Source organism: Numenius arquata, chromosome 2 (genome assembly GCF_964106895.1).
Source record: "Numenius arquata chromosome 2, bNumArq3.hap1.1, whole genome shotgun sequence".
NCBI classification, from domain to species: Eukaryota; Metazoa; Chordata; class Aves; order Charadriiformes; family Scolopacidae; genus Numenius; species Numenius arquata.
Window position 1 is genome coordinate 31,818,051 of NC_133577.1, and position 16,283 is coordinate 31,834,333.

Below are 16,283 nucleotides of genomic sequence, written 5' to 3' on the forward strand. Positions count from 1 at the left end.
CAGTTTTAAAGCTTCAAGAATTATGGAGGTTTTCTGTTAGACAAGTATTTCAATATCACTAAATAAACCTACCCATAGAGCACACGGCCGGCAGGAGAATTACTGGAAGAACTACAGACCTATGGGAGCATCTAGAATACAAGAGCAGTAGAGTTGTGATATCAACTTGCTGATTCTAAAACATACAGAGGTAATGGAGAGAAATAGAAGCAGGGCAAGGAAAATGGAAATAGGTAGTCGGGCACAGTGTGGAGAGGTCAGGCTGCTGTGTGGGATTTTCAGAAGGAATCTTCAGTCTTGGGAGAAATTGAAGAGAAAGGACCCGAGAATCACAAGAACATTATGAAAATGTGTGTCTGGAGTTTCCATGTTAGGAAAGACTGAAAAGTACTTTTCCATTCATCCTCCCCTGTCTCCAGAGTTAAGGTACCGATTGGGCGATACGTGCTGGACCATGGCGATAGTGGGAAAGCGGAACATATGATAGCATCAGTTTCCTTTGGCATAAATCAAGATAAACATATGGTAAAAACCTGTAAGAAGTGGAGTTGTTAGAGTTGTTGTCTTAGAGTTGTTAGAGAAGGAAGGCAAAAGCAAGGTAAGATAATGCCACAGTGAACATGCAAATTGGGATTAGGTGATAGAGAAACATTGTGGTTTATGGCTGTAGGGTGCATTCTTGTAGGTGGGATGGACTCTTGGGTGGATGGTCACCACTGGAGTCCCAGAGCTATTACCCAGGGATTGATTCTGGCAGACTGACAAGATCTCTAGACCGAGAAGCAGGAGAAGACTAGTAAAAACTTCTCTAATCTTCCTGACTACAAAATCATAAATAAAGAAGAACATCAAGTGTACCAGGATGTTGACATAGCCTGTGAAACAAGCTTTTGTGCAGATGAAAGAAATATGGTGGAACAATTGTGGCTGGAACTATTGACTGTCAGCCATAGAAGAAAAGGACATTAAAAATGCGGAGAGGATAAAGAGATTGAAATTTAGCTAGGCTCAATATCAAAACCGATACTTTATCATCAGGACGTTAGTGATGTTATACATATGGTGAACATGGAGGCAAAGCAAGGATGTGCAATGGGAATGAACATATGGAAATTATATCCAAGGTGGAAAAAATCCTTTGCAAACTTCATGTACTCAAGTCATGGATAATTACTAGCTGAGTTTGATTAGTAAAGCAATTAGACTGAGGTTGATTACTTAGTAAAGTGAGAAAAACTCCAATGTGATCATTTCAAATTAACATGGTGTACTTATCCCAAACACAGGCTACTTATTGTACTTTGTCATCTCTTACCAAAGATTTAAGTATGAGATGGGGAGAATGGGAGAATGAATTGTAGTTTCTAGAGCTGCCTTTTCCTGCTTTCAAGTGGCAATAATGTAGTATTTGCTTGTGATATAAAAGTCCATCCAAACCATCTGTGTTTTTGTTGTTTCCAGACTAGATTAGTGTATCTCTCTGTACTGCCGTTTTTGACTTCAGAACTCATTATCTATGGCAGATCAAGCCTTGGGCGCAGGGGTGTGTTACATGATGGGGGAGGTGATCTGTTAAACTTAATGTTTTTAAATGTTGCAGAGGAAGAACTCATGTATCATTTAGAGTTGTGAATTTTCGTTGGTTTCTGCTCTAGTTCTATTTAACAAGTTTCAAGGCAGGAATTTGAGGTTTGGGTTAAACTAAGACACCAAGTCATATGTTCTTTGATTGTGTTGCAAATATTCTATGTTTGCATAGATTATTTTTTTTACACATAATATTTATCCTGAAGATTATTAATGAGAAAGAATGCTCTCTTGGCAGTGCTATCTTGCTCATTTTATTGATTTATTGTTCTATGATTAGATATTAGCTGTGCAATATGGTTAGGATTCTCATTTTCTCACCATAATGCAACCCAAATTTTATTTCTTCAAGCATAATTCAGAAACATAAATTCAGCAATTTTTTAGTAACTCATTTTCTATAGTTCACAAATAGGCAGAACTGTCAGAGCTTATTTTTTCAATATATGAGGGCATGCATAAACCATGGGTTTTAATAACTTTTAAGTTCATTAGCATTTATACCTTTTAGGAAATGTGTACTATTCATAAGTTCTACCAACATTTTCAGGGTTTGGATCTATGTGCAGAGTACAGTGTTTGTTTTGGGAAGGGAGAGAATTCTACTTGCTAAAAATCATATTCTCCTACAACATGTAATTTACATTAGGCTTTTCTGCTTAGGAATTGTAGAAAAGATGTGGCCACAAATTTTCCAATAAAATATGTTGCTTTTGAAAAACTGTTTTTCTTTGAATTCCAGTTTTTCTTTTGGAACTATAGAAATAATTAAAAAAAAAAAAGAAAGCTAAACCAAGAACAAAACACTTTCATTGACTTAAAACATTTTCTGCCATCCATTTCCTGTTCTCAAAAAATTATTTTGCAGGACATATTTAGGATTTTCTGGCTTTTCTCAGGCTAGAGCAATTATTAATTTTAAATTTTCCACCTGTAGGTTACTGCTTTGTCTGGTCTTGTAAAATGATTGCCCAAGGAATTGAACAATTTTTCAGTTTAATATTTGTTGCAACAGAATATAGAAAAATGTAGTTCTGCATAGCATTAGAACATTTGAGCAAAACTAAAACTGCGAAATGATTTGTTATATAGTTTGTAGTCAAGTAAACTCTGTAATTAAATAACATTACTTTAAAGGTTTTATTTGAATCTGACTCCTTTTGGATTGCTTGGAACTGTGTAAAGGGATGTGATTTTATTAGTCTATCCCTTTCCATATTACAAATATACCTCAACCATTTTCTTGGGGTAGGTTTTTGGATAATCTATAGGAACAGGTGTCTGGAGATAATTTTATGAGAGAGAATATGAATAAGATTGAATATTTTAAATATCAGTATTTAAAATTAGGAGGCTAAGTGGAGATTTAAACCTAAATTATTGCTGCCTGTTGTCATTTTTTCCTATTAAAAGAATGAAGGCACCTAATAAATCCCACTAACATCAACAGCAGTTACAAGATGCTTAGCAGTTTAAATCACATAAATGATTATATTAATTTTACAAAACTATTGCATTATTGATACAGGTTGGGTAGCCAACAGTTGAATTTAGAAAGAGAGAAAAAGAAGCAATCCTATCCAGTTTTTTCCTTTTGTTTGGGAATCTTTGCATTCATTTTCCATGCTGAGAAAAGTCTGAGAACCTGTCTAACTCCTTCTATAAATTTTTGACTGAGTTGTATGCGAGACTTGGATAGATGAATCATGTGAAGGCAAGTAATTTAATGTACCCTTATTTATACGTCTGGCCTTAAATTTGCTAGTTTAGTGATGACTGGCATTGGAAGAGAGTTTCTCCCTCACCTTAAAATTTCTAACCAACTTTATGACTCTAGCGATGTTTAATATTTTCTTTTTCTTGGTATTGAATTTTGATTGAATTAACTTCATAGTGGATTTTCAGAGAAGTTAATGCTGAAGCTGCTGGACTTCTGCTTTATGAAAGTTACCATTTTCTTTCGAAGGGTTTCAGAAGAAAACATTTCAACAATTCAAAGCTCCATCAAAAGAAAAAAAAAAAGTCTGAATTGATTTGTACTCCAAGTCACAACCATTTATTATTATTATTCTTTATTAATAGAATTGGGCTTCCGAAAGGATTTTCCACTTTGTGGACAAAGATGTTTGTCTTTCTCTTTAATAAGAAATTTCATGCCTAAAGCCCATCAATACTATTCTAGACAGGGAAAAACTAGCTAAAGGATTGAAATGCATTAGGCAAAGTCACCTTAATATTTGATACAGTTTTACTCTGCAAGCATTTTTTGGGTATTGTAGATTTGATTCTTATTTCTGTTACATGGACTTTGAAATTTAAATCTCTTCAAAGCTTTTTTATTTATTATTAGCTGTAATAAAGAGTTTTTACATAAATGTTATTACATTTTCTTATATGGGGTAATAAAAAGACTCATAGCATATTATGGTGTAAGCTTTCTGGCATTTAGTGTTATATTTAATATCGTTTCTCCATTATGTCAAGCATGCCTAAAATCCTGAATGCTTTGAATTTATTTTTTTAGATTGATTAATTCTAAGTAAATATAATTCAGAATATACTTTGCATTTACAGGCACTTGCAGACCAATTTGAAGATGCAAATACGTTGGTATCTGAACGCATGAAGATTTTCTACTGTTGTCAGGTGCCTCCACATTGGGCCATACAGGTGTGAAGCAATCCCATCTGAAGCTTTACTTAAAAGTCTGTGGTTCTTATTATTTTTTTATACTGCATGACTCCAAAGTCAAGAGAGTGTGATATGATCTTGAGTTGTAACACTGTAGAAATAAAGGCATAACCTAACAAAACAGCAGGTTTTTTTCTGGAAAGAAATCAAGTTCTACAGTCTTTTGTTTTCAGATATCATGTTCTCTAATGCACAGAAGTAATTGCTTGTAGTGCAGTTCTTTTTTACTTTCACTTTTCATTCAGTAAAAAATGGACCAAAACTTTCAAGCTTCCAACATATCTCCTGTAAAAATAATCTTGCCGCTGTCTTACTATTTATTACTGGTTTACTTATGCTAGTTAGTTGCGCCTTTCTCATCTTTTAATGATCACTCACTTTAGGTTGTTTTCAGGAAGTAGATCATTTTAGCTCTTTGAGCAACCTGCTGTAGTGGAGGTGTCCCTGCCCATGGCAGGGGGGTTGGAACTAGATGATCTTTAAGGTCCCTTTCAACTCTAACCATTCTGTGATTCTATGATTCTATCATGGCCACAGCATCCACATTAGGAGTCAAAAGTACACTGAAGAACTCCTTGAGCTGAGAAAGCGTTTATTTTCAGGACATGCTCCTTTTTACTGTTGCTGACAGGATCTTTTTTCTCGAAAACTACAGTGTTCATCTTCACTCTTTCTAGAACAGAAATCTGAACATTAGAGTCTTACCTGGTGATTTAACAAACTGATCTGATTTAACAAACTTAAGAAAACTTTTTGCATCACATAACTCCAAAGGTGTTCATGTTGTTTACTTTTAATGGTGTTTATTCCTTTTTGATTTCTAACCTCAATGCATATTGCTTTAACCAATCATATCTTCTCCTAGCATTCTCAAATTATTCCACACAATCTTTCAACAGGCACTTGCAATAAAACTAGCAAATGTGGTTTTCATTGCCAGTTGTCAAGAGTGGCACTTTTCAATCCAAGCCAATTTTCCAAGCCAAAGATAGAAATACTAAAATAGGGATTTATAATGGAAGATGGCTGCTGTCTTCTAGTCATAGCAATGAAAGAGGCATTGCATATATAGATTTTACCAAATTTGACTCTGAGTAAATTTAATAAAACATAAATAAGATACAGTTCCAGACACTGAAAAATGCAGGTTTTTTCCTAAGCAATTAATATCAAGCTAACAAATAACTACTTTGTTGCAGATTTTCAGTTTGTTACATACTTATGTCAAAGAACTGTATCCAGTTCTTAATTTTTTGACTACCAGTCTATTCCTATATAGTGACTCCTTGGATTTGTAACATATACTGAACCCAAGCCTATACTGAACCCATGGAGAGGTTCACAACATCTACAGAGAACTTGAGGGAATCCCTTCAGGATCACCAAAACCACTGGAGAAGTTCACTGTATGGGAGCTCATAGCATAGTTAGGTGTCCTTATACAGAAAGCTCCCATTTGTTTTCGCAAAGCAAATTGTGTATGTCACACATAGTAAATAAGTTATCCTTTCTTCAAAGATGAAAAACCTATACGTGATTTTAATCTCCTCTTAAAAAATAAATAAAAGACCAAAGAAAACTTTTCAAAGTCATGAAAACATACCGTGTTTATTTTTATATTAAAAGATTACTCATTTATTTTCATAAGTACACTGAAATAATAGCTGAATTTGAAATAACAAGAGGCTGGCTTATCTGTGAGGAAAACTCAACTAGGGAGTTGAACTCAAATCCAATATTGATTTGACTAAAAACTAACACCCTTTGGCAGTGGCTGTTTGGGACAGTGATTTCTCATGAGTACCTCACAAAATTGCATCAGAGCCTTTCTCTCCATCTGTGTTTGCACATGTACAGATTACTATGGCAAAGCATTGCAAGAAGAGGCTTTAATGCCCTCCTTTAGCCTCTGTTTCCTACTCTTAGTGTTCCCCATGTCCTGCTGCAGCTGCTCTCAAACTGCATGGACTTATGCACCTCTTCTAAGGGCTGGAAGTTCATCTCTGTCAATTCTTCCTTGCCATGTCTGTTTCCATTTTTGCATTATATTATTAACTAAGCTCCTGACATGAACAAAAGTCAAATCAAAACAATTATTGTTCTGTCGGTGGGTTTTTTTGAGGTATATACATTGATTGAGGCTCCAGCTTGAAGTTTCAAGAGGATAATTCCTTATTATCTGTCTGCTTCTTGTTGATGTCAGAAATGCTTCTAACATCTTTTAAAAACGTAAATTGTATTTTCTTACCTATTTTCAGTTAACTGCAATTTCTTGTCTTCCCAGCGTCAGCTTGCAACCTTGCTCTTTGAGCTGGGATGCACCAGCTCTGCCTTACAGATATTTGAGGAGCTGGAAATGTGGGAAGATGCAGTGATCTGCTATGAAAGAGCAGGACAGCATGGGAAGGTAATAAAAATGTTTTTTACAACTGAGATCCTGTCTTGAAATAAGATCTGAAGTATGAAAGACTGGCTTGAGCTGTCAATTCACTAATGACACTTGTACAGACGTATCATGTGGAAAGTCTGTTTGGGAAAAATGGACACATGACTGTCATAACCTGTGAATGCTAAAAGAAAAAAAGATTTAGGGTAATGACCACATGAAATAGAAGTTGGTTAATGAGAAACAACTTGGGAAGCAAGACGATTGTGATAGTCATTCTTGAAAATATTCAAAGAAAATTGACAGCTATGGATGCACAGCAAGGTGTAATGTGGACATTTCAAGAAGGCTGTAGCAGTCATTCATGATGGGATCTTGGAGCTTTGTCTGGAGGGGATATTAGTTTTCTTTCTCACTTGATTTCAACCTATTAACTGTAGTTACAGAATCAGACAAGTGGCGTAATATTAAAAGGCTTTATTTTGTTAAGTCTATGTTGATGTTTTCCTGAACTTCTCCCATGATTTCTTTAACACTGCTGCAGCTACATGTGATCAGCTCCAGACAAAGACAATTTAAAGCCATCAGCTAACTCTTAAGTATCAGTGACAGTATTATTTAAAAATGCTGCTAGCAGACTGTAGCAGCCCTCCTATTGTTGATTATTTGGTTAATAGTAACAGCAATGGTAGGAAGATTTTAGAAAATGATACCTGGAAACAATGCCTATTTGTGTGTAACTTCAGCTGTGTTCTCTTTCTGGTGCAATCTCTCACACCTAAAGACAATAACAGGAACTTATGCTGTCAGGCATTGTTTTCACAATTTATATAGTTTTCAAAAATACTCACTTTCAGATAAAAATGGGTTTTCTTTTCTTCCCTGTTCTCTCCCTCTGTTTGGTATATGATAGCATTAAATATATGAATGTATGTGTGCCTTTATGAAGACAAAATCACAAAGACTATGCTTACACTAATTTAAGCTTACAGAACAGAGAGTTATAACTTCAATTAATAGAAAAAATGCAGAATTTCTCATACTTGCGTATTTTTTCCAATTATTGTGCACCAATGCCCAGGTTTTGGTCATTTAAAACTGACAGATATGTTTTGCTGGCAAATTCTTTGTCACATTATGCATGCCTCGGGGTTAGTATGCAAATATCCTTATCTTTTCAGTACAGTGGAGAAGTAGAGGTCAATATTTTCCATTTCCTGGAAATGCATTCTGTCCTACTTACATTCACAAACTACCCTTAGGGAGATATGAAAATGGCACTTGGAGAATAGGACAGGATATCTGACACAGGAAGCTGCTTAGAAATGCTTTCAGAATGAGAGTTTGTGCTGTGCTTTGAAAAACAGAAAATGCTGTATAAGTAGTAAGTAACAGTAGTGCTGGGAAAAAAGCTAGATTCAGATCAGAAAAGCCAGAAAATTAGAAACATTTAGCTGTACACCAAGGGGAGTGACTATTTGTGCTTCTTAACAAAAAGCTTTCAGTGTGTGAACTGCTTGTATTTGTCAAAAATGTTTTTATGTTTTTACATATGGTAGTTATTTTTAGAAATGCACAAGAATCTACTAGAGCAATGTGTTGTTCAGTGGATATTCATGTCATTAAAGAACTTAGCATATATGTGCCCCAAAACAACAAACTCTATTAAATAAACTTCTGCATGTTTTTCACTCACAAATGCTTTTATATAGAAGACCTGAATACTGAAAAATCTAGTAAAACAGCCAGATATCAGCAATATAAATGCATTTAATGAGTACTTGAGCATCAAAGGAATATGTTCCGTCCTCCTACTTTTGAATTATGCACTGACAAAGAAATAGTACATGTAGATAAGGCTGTGTGCGGTTCCACATTATGCACTTGGGAAATACTCAGTTCCCTATTCACTCAGTTATAACAGGGCCACGTAGCAGTACAAATTTTGCAGAGTACGATGTCACTAACGTTTAGCAGACTTTTTTTGTGGGTCTTCTACTGTTGCTAGATAGGGCGCTCTACTCACTTGTTTCGTAATCTGAACAAAAGTAGTAGAAAGTGGTATCATAACATGAGTCAAGAGAAGAGTAACAGTGCCAAGCGATGCGCAAAAAGGGCACAGAACAACAAAAAAATAAAATCTGAATGCACAGTATGTTGATAGTTGCTTTTACCTTGCTGTCTTCTCATTCCAGTCTTTTACTCGTTGTATTCCTTTAACAGACTTGTTGCAAAAGCAGACTATAATCCCCATGTGTGTAGTGAGAACTGGTGTTGAAAAGTGTCCTTCTCCTTTCTTTTAACTGTGAGGAGGACCCAGAGATCTCAAGAGTATTATTGACATCAGACAACTTTTTTTCGGCTAAGGTCTACGAGGCCCTCTTCAACCTCACTGGAAATGGATAATACACTAAGAATGGTCCTATTTCTCTGCTAAAGAAAAAAAAGGAAGGATAAACTGGAGATGTGAATTTTCAATTCTTCCAATTGAAGTGAGGCCTTTCTCGCTTTCAGGAGCTCTAGAGCATGGTAGCTGCTGACCTTTGATAAATTCATGAGCTCTACCTTTTATCCAGGTATTCTGTCTTACAATTGAGTTGTCATCCCTCTCCCTGTTCCATCATCTCTTCAGAGTAAACAGCATGGTACACATGGGTATGTTGGTCTAAAACACATGGTTTTAGACCAACGTACCCAGCAATCCACGTTCTACAGAGTTATATTTTTTGTCATGACATGGCAAAGGTATCTCTAAAACATTTGAGTGAGGAAACATAATTATGATAAGATCTCAGAAGCTCCCATTTAAATTCAGGAAATGCCTCCCAGATGCAAGCTCAAGTAGTACTACACTGATTAGTGCATGAGATCGTTCAAGAACTTGGTTGATTTCCACTACGTATCATAAGAGACATAGAAGGTAGGTAAGCACTCCTATGTGTAGCTACAAAATTGAGAATGAGCAGTAAATGCTTTGCCAAGGTCATGCATGAAGTTACAGGGAAGAAGCAATGAAAACTGAAGAGCTCTCCTTTTCTCTCACTACCTCGTTCCATGCTCATCTGTTCTGCTGCTTCATGCAACTTCCCTGGTAGCCTAGCAAACAACATGCAGAGAAGAAGATTACAGCATTTTAGGAAATACTTTGAACTAGCAAGGGGATGAACTGTCAAATAATAGAACTGGTAGATCTGTGAGGCCTGAGGCTAATAGGGCCTTTTAGGAAACAAATAAATAAAAGCACGGGCACACGTGGATGGGTCGGCAAGTGGAATTTTAGGGTTGGGAAGCCAAATGCAGGATGAATCTTGAACTTGGTGTCCAGAAGTCTCTGTATTGAATAATAAAAAGGGGCACCACCTTTTATTTAAAACAAACCCTTTTTACTGTTTGTGGATTTTTGTGAAGCATTGCCTGTTTAATTCCCATACCAATTGTAGTAGCCCAGAAAGCAAGATACCAGCCTAAATCTTTCTCATATTTAGATCAACTGACTTTTGAACTGAGTATTGAATGCCATCCATTCTGGTACAGACCATTCTGTGAAAATCAGTGTTGTTATAATTAAATCTGTGTCAGTCAGCAAGGGTTATACAGCTTCATGTTTTTCTTTTTAGGTAACTTTTAATTGATAATTTTATTATCAAAGCTTATTTAATGTAGATACATTTTTAGTTATAAAGCATGTGAATTAATCATTAATATCTGTTTAACGAGTAAGAATAAATCTCTAGTGGATGTATTTCTTTTATGTACATTGCCTGAGCTGCGTGAAAAATGTTTCTTGATAATATTTTTTGTTAAGAGGAAGATTTTCTTCTTGCAGAAGCAGGCTTCTTATCAAAGATTAAATGTGCATTTTTGAAAACAGTTTACTACAAAGTTATGGGACAGGAATATTTTTCTTCACAAAAACATAGGCAAAATTAGAAATCCTGTTTTAAAGCATTATCTGGTTTTGTAGAAGACAAATGACAAATGCTTTGAGCATACCTTTTTTTTTTTTTTTAAGATCCCCTTTGTATTAGCATTTAAAGATTTAATTAGTAAAAAGGTTTGTGACATGCCAGAGATGTGATCAGATAGCTAATCAGATGAAGAAAAAGTCAGACATTTAATTCTCTGTTTTATCTGTGTGCTGAAATATTTATGTTGGCAATGAATTCTTGTAAGTTTAGACCAGAACATGATGTTTTTATGCTCCTAAATGTGAGATGCAATTAGTGAATGGTTGGCTTTCTAGTCTAGTGTATGATTAGTACTAGGCACTGCCACAGAAAAGCAATCTGAACATGGGAGTGCCCTGCAGAGGAAGAGGTAAAGAAGCAGCATGCAGTGCACTTTTCACCTCGTAGCTGCTGTTTACACAGCAACTCTTCAGTCTTTTTTCTTTATCTGAAGGGAAAAAAAACACCTTACCTTTTGGTGCCTAATGTGATTACTGCAACAAAAAAAGCACCCAGTTCTCTCTGCTCTAGAAAAAAATAATCTTAAAGATCTATTATTAATACGGGCTCCTTTAGTCTTGTCATAGCAACTAATGGAGGCAGGGAAGAGGAAGTAAACTGCCCTTAACCAAACCCTCTGCACGTGCAGTCTTCTTATTAGGTGAGGTTTTCTAGTGCTTTGACTAGGCTGATTCTAGATTTTAAGTAATAGTTTCTTTGGCTTTCTTTGGAGACTGTTCTATACACACTTAAAAACAATTGCCATTAAGTTATTTTCCTAATATTCTGCTGCTAATTTTCTTCTTAATGGGATTCCATTTTTGCTAGTTTAAGATCCCTTTAGAAATCTAAACAATACATCCCTTTTTCACATTTGTGCACTTTAAATATTTGTAGAATTTTACTGCTACTTTATTTAACTAAAATGATAGTAAGAATTAAGTGTTAAAATTACAATACATTAAATATTTCAAAACAAAGCAAAACAAAGCCATTTTTTTAAAGATGATTTTCAGATAGGACCAGTGAATTTTAATGATTGGAGGAAGAGGAGTAAGTGACTGATTCTCTAGAGAACATCTGAAGGGCAAGGAAAATATTTCTTATAGAAAAAAGAAAAGCAGTAATAATTTAAATGCAGAGATGAAGTCAGCTTTCCTTTTTGATAAAGTAGCTATGATAGAAGAATTAACTACTGTTACAATGTCAAACTTCAGTTCTGTGGCGGGCTGCATTGAATCTTTCTTGGTTCAGATGCTTCAAACAGATCTTACCTAACAGAAAAATTATAACAAGCTGAATTATGTCTGTTACATTTTTGCAGCAGGGGACTGAGGTAAGAGGTCGGTCTGAACAACAGATCATCTGTCCAGTGTATTTATCTTTTCAAAAAGCCACAGAAAACACACTATATCTTGTTTAAAAGAGAAACAATAATTTTATTGTTAGAACAAGATAGTGACCCTGAGATAAAAAGCTTTTGAAAGTTGGTTACAGCTCAGAAAACGTGTCTGGGAGCACCAGCTCGTGTCTTCTTTTCCATAATGCTGTGTATATTCTGAGTATATTTTATCTCAAACATTTAGATAAATTTATACTTGTGCATTTTCTGTAAAAGACTAGCATTTCCAAAACCAAAAGTATGAAAGTGGATGTGTCTTCAGACGTAACAGAATGGAAATAACTGTTTTCAGAAAAGAGCAATGAGAGAAAAAGGAATCATAGTCATCGCAAGAGTACTTATTAGGATTTATAAAAAACATGAATTATAAACTATTAGGATTGCACATACCTTAATGGTGCTGATACTGCATTGCTGAGAGGTAGGTGTAGGTGTGATGTCCAGGACTGATATTTACTCTTGGGACAGAATACACACCTAAGAAATAAAAGGAGGAGCAAGCTGCTTCTTGTTTTAATGGTTAGGTTTTCCGTGGTGCATTAAACCAAAACCCACCATATTATGTTGACGCTGAAGTGTGTATTTTTAACAAATGTTTGGAACCAGATTCTCTCTAGACTTTATATTTGATGCTGAGTTGGATCAAAATACTGTTTCCTTACTATCCTTACTTCTTAGTCTTCAACTGATGATTGCTGGGTTCTAAAGAGGTATTTGTTCTGGTGGGTGATTAACTGAAAATAAATTGTCCCATTATGTATTGATTTCTCTTTGTTCTTTAACAGGCGGAAGAAATACTTAGGCGGGAGCTAGAGAAAAAGGAAACACCCGGATTATATTGTTTGCTTGGTGATGTTCTTAAAGACCACCAGTACTATGACAAGGCCTGGGAGCTCTCCAGGCACCGCAGCGCCCGTGCCCAACGCTCTAAAGGCCTCCTCCATCTCCGCAACCGGGAATTCAGGGAATGTGTGGAGTGCTTTGAACGTTCAGTGCAGATCAACCCTATGCAGGTTGGGAAATGAGAAACATATGGCTTTGTTTTAGTTGGTGTGTTCAGTTTTGAATGATGACACGCTTTTTTAAAAGGCAATTCTGTGCAAAATTGTCAAAGTAACAGGTTCTTACTCTTCTTAGCAACTTTTTCACCGGGTACTTGGAAGCCTGGCTAAAAATGGTAATATGCTGAAATTAAGACATCCTTTTTCCTTCAGGCCCTTGCATGCAGCTAACTCTTTACCTGTGCAGCTCTTATACTTCAAAGAGATCAAGCCAATGAAAATTAATAATTATCATCAACTAAACCATGAACAAATGTCAAGCAAAATAATCATAAGAAGAATGCTGTACAGATTTTAATGAAATAATTCTTTTGCCTTGTCTGTTGGCTTTGAATTTTGAACTCTGATCTCTGTATTTCACAGAAGTCTTTTTCAAGTGTTCTAGTCTGTCCTGCTCTGGAGTCACTGAGAAGCGTTGTGTTACACTTGTGTTGACAGTAGCTTTTATTACAATAATGCATCAAAACTGAAACCACAGTTAAAAGTGTCCTCTTGTTGAAGCTGAGTATTTTGACAGAATCTTTGCAAGCTGTTCTCCAGACAATTTTTGTAATCTTGTTTCAGTTTCTGAGCCACTATATCCTATCCCAATAAAGTCCACCCTGTGGAAAGGTCTTGAGAATTTAAAACAGAGCCATTTTAAGGTCCACATGAAAGTAGGATATTCCTTCTTGCCCTCCAAAGAATACCACCAAAGCTGATGTTTTGAGTTCCACATTGAGTTTTCCTCAGGAAACTGAGGAAGTGTGGGCTAGATGAGGGGGAAGTGAGGTGTATTGAGAGCTGATTGTGTGACAGGACTCAGAGGGTTGTAATTAATGGAGCAGGGTCGAGTTGGAGGACTGTAACCAGTGGTGTCCCCCAGGGGTCAATACTTGGTCCAGTTTCATTCAACATATTTATCAATGACCTGGATGAGGGGACAGAGTGTATCCTCAGCAAGTTCACTGATACCAAACTGGGAGGACTGGCTGACACTCCAGAGGACTGTGCTGCCATCCAGCGTGACCTGGACAGGCTGGAGAGCTGGGCAAGGAAGAACCTAATGAGGTTCAATAAGGGCAAGTGTAGGGTCCTGCACCTGGGGAGGAAGAATGCCAGATACCAATATAGATTAGGGATGGACCTGCCAGGAAGCACTTCTGAGGAAAAGGATCTGGGGGTCCTGGTGGATAGTAAACTGTCCATGAGCCAGCAATGTGCCCTTGTCGCAAAGAGGGCCAATGGAATCCTGGGCTGCATAGGGAAGAGTGTGACCAGTAGGTCGAGGGAGGTCATTCTTCCCCTCTACTCTGCACTGGTGAGGCCACAACTGGAATATCTGCACTGGTGAGGCCACAACTGGAATACTGCATCCAGTTCTGGGCTCCCCAGTTCAAGAGAGACAGGGAACTACTGGAGAGACTCCAGCGTAGGGCAACAAAGATGATTAAGGTATTGTAGCATCTCCCTTATGAGGAAAGGCTGAGAGAGCTGGGACTCTTTAGCCTGGAGAAGAGAAGGCTGAGGGGAGACCTTATTAATGCTTATACATTTCTAAAGGGTGGTTTGAGGGAGGATGGAGCCGGACTCCTTTCAGTGGTTCCCAGTGACAGGACGAGGGGCAACGGGCACAAGCTGGAACATAGGAAGTTCCATTCAAATATGAGGAAGAACTTCTTTCCGGTGAGGGTGACAGAGCACTGGAACAGGCTGCCTAGGGAGGTCGTGGAGTCCCCTTCTCTGGAGATTTTCCAGACCCGCCTGGATGCAGTCCTGAGTAATGTGCTCTGGGCAATCCTGCTTTGGCAGGGGAGTTGGACTAGATGATCTCTAGAAGGTCCCTTCCAACTCCAACAATTCTGTGATTCCGTGATAACTATCTGGGCTTCTGCTGTAGAAAGTTTTAAAGACCTCCAATCTTTCAAATCTAATATCCTAAAACTTCTTTGTATTTCAATGATATATTTTATTCCAGTGAATCAGAGTCCTGTTCTTATTCAAGTGAACTCCAGGTAACTTAACCAGGTAACTCAACCTTTAGAATGGAAAGCAAAATGAACAAAAATGCTTCCCTTGTGTTTCAGTTCTCTTACTGACTCACAAAATGCCTACAAAATACATATTTACTCAGACAGGAACCTTACTGAAATCAAGAGGACTCCTGGATAATAGAGGGCTGCAGAGAATGGTCTACAGGGCTCAAAGCTGAGAAATATTCTGTGGAGATGCTTTTTTATTTTGTGTCCTATCCAAAGGAAGCTTAAAATGAAAGGCAATCCAAGAAAAATAGGCCAGTCCATATAGGAAAGCGAACATTTCCTCCTCTTGTTGTTCAGGAAGCTCTATTTAAGATTCAAACTAATTGTTTCAAGCAAATAGACTGAGCAAATGGATACTGTGGATTGACATATCTCTGTCTTCTAAAGTCTATCTGTATTCTGTCACTACAGAAATGAATTGTTTCCCATGCCAGGATGTCTTGTGGAAAGAGCAGAGAGTAAGGTGATTCTAGATGCAAGGGCTTTAATACAAGGAAAAATATTAATTAACAAATTGTGCCCAGAATTGTGAATAATTTATCAGGTAAAGAAAGACTCCCTATTACAAAGAAATTACCTTTTTTTCGTGGTTATCAGAAACCTTCTTGACAGAAGGGACTTTCAGGCTGCAGCAACTGATTCCCCAAAATACCTGTTTTGGGGAATATACCATTCTCTGTCAACCCTCCTTCAATCTTGTATACTCTTTGGCCAACTGGTCAAGTTTGGTTCGGGTCTCTGAGGCTAGATCTTTGCACTATGAGCCAACACCATATTGGACTTTGGAGAATCCACAGAGGAATGGAAGTCTTACAGTTCAAATATATCTGAAACTTGTCTTCATAAGCACTGCTGCTCACAGAATTACTTGTTCTAGTACATGCCTAGTGGGTGACATGCATTTCTCTTGCACTTTCACTGCGAACATCTTACAAGGGGTAGACTGGGATAATTCTAGAGATCAAAGAGCTCATGCAGTCAGTTCTCCAATGGTAAGAAGTCTGTGTTACAAAACTTACAGTTAAATAACAGATTTGTTAGTTCTTGTACTGAACAGTGTATGGTTCTCTATATCCAATTGCTTCACAATTGAATTTAACAGCGTGCTCATAGCACCTTTTTTGTGCCCACACCATTCTCCACCATGTCACAGTCTGCAAAAAAAGAATAATCCTCTTTTGTGCTTGA

The 16,283-nt window shown here is 36.9% G+C and overlaps 1 protein-coding gene across 1 annotated transcript in view; it reads left to right on the forward strand.

Annotated features, from left to right (window-relative positions):
• TTC27 (tetratricopeptide repeat domain 27) overlaps positions 1-16,283 on the forward strand; it is a 134,035-nt gene that overhangs the window by 94,819 nt on the left and 22,933 nt on the right. The window contains exons 11-13 of the mRNA XM_074165184.1: positions 4,162-4,257; positions 6,563-6,685; positions 12,799-13,026. Of these exons, the coding sequence (XP_074021285.1) occupies positions 4,162-4,257; positions 6,563-6,685; positions 12,799-13,026 (447 nt within the window). The remainder of the gene's footprint in view (positions 1-4,161; positions 4,258-6,562; positions 6,686-12,798; positions 13,027-16,283) is intronic.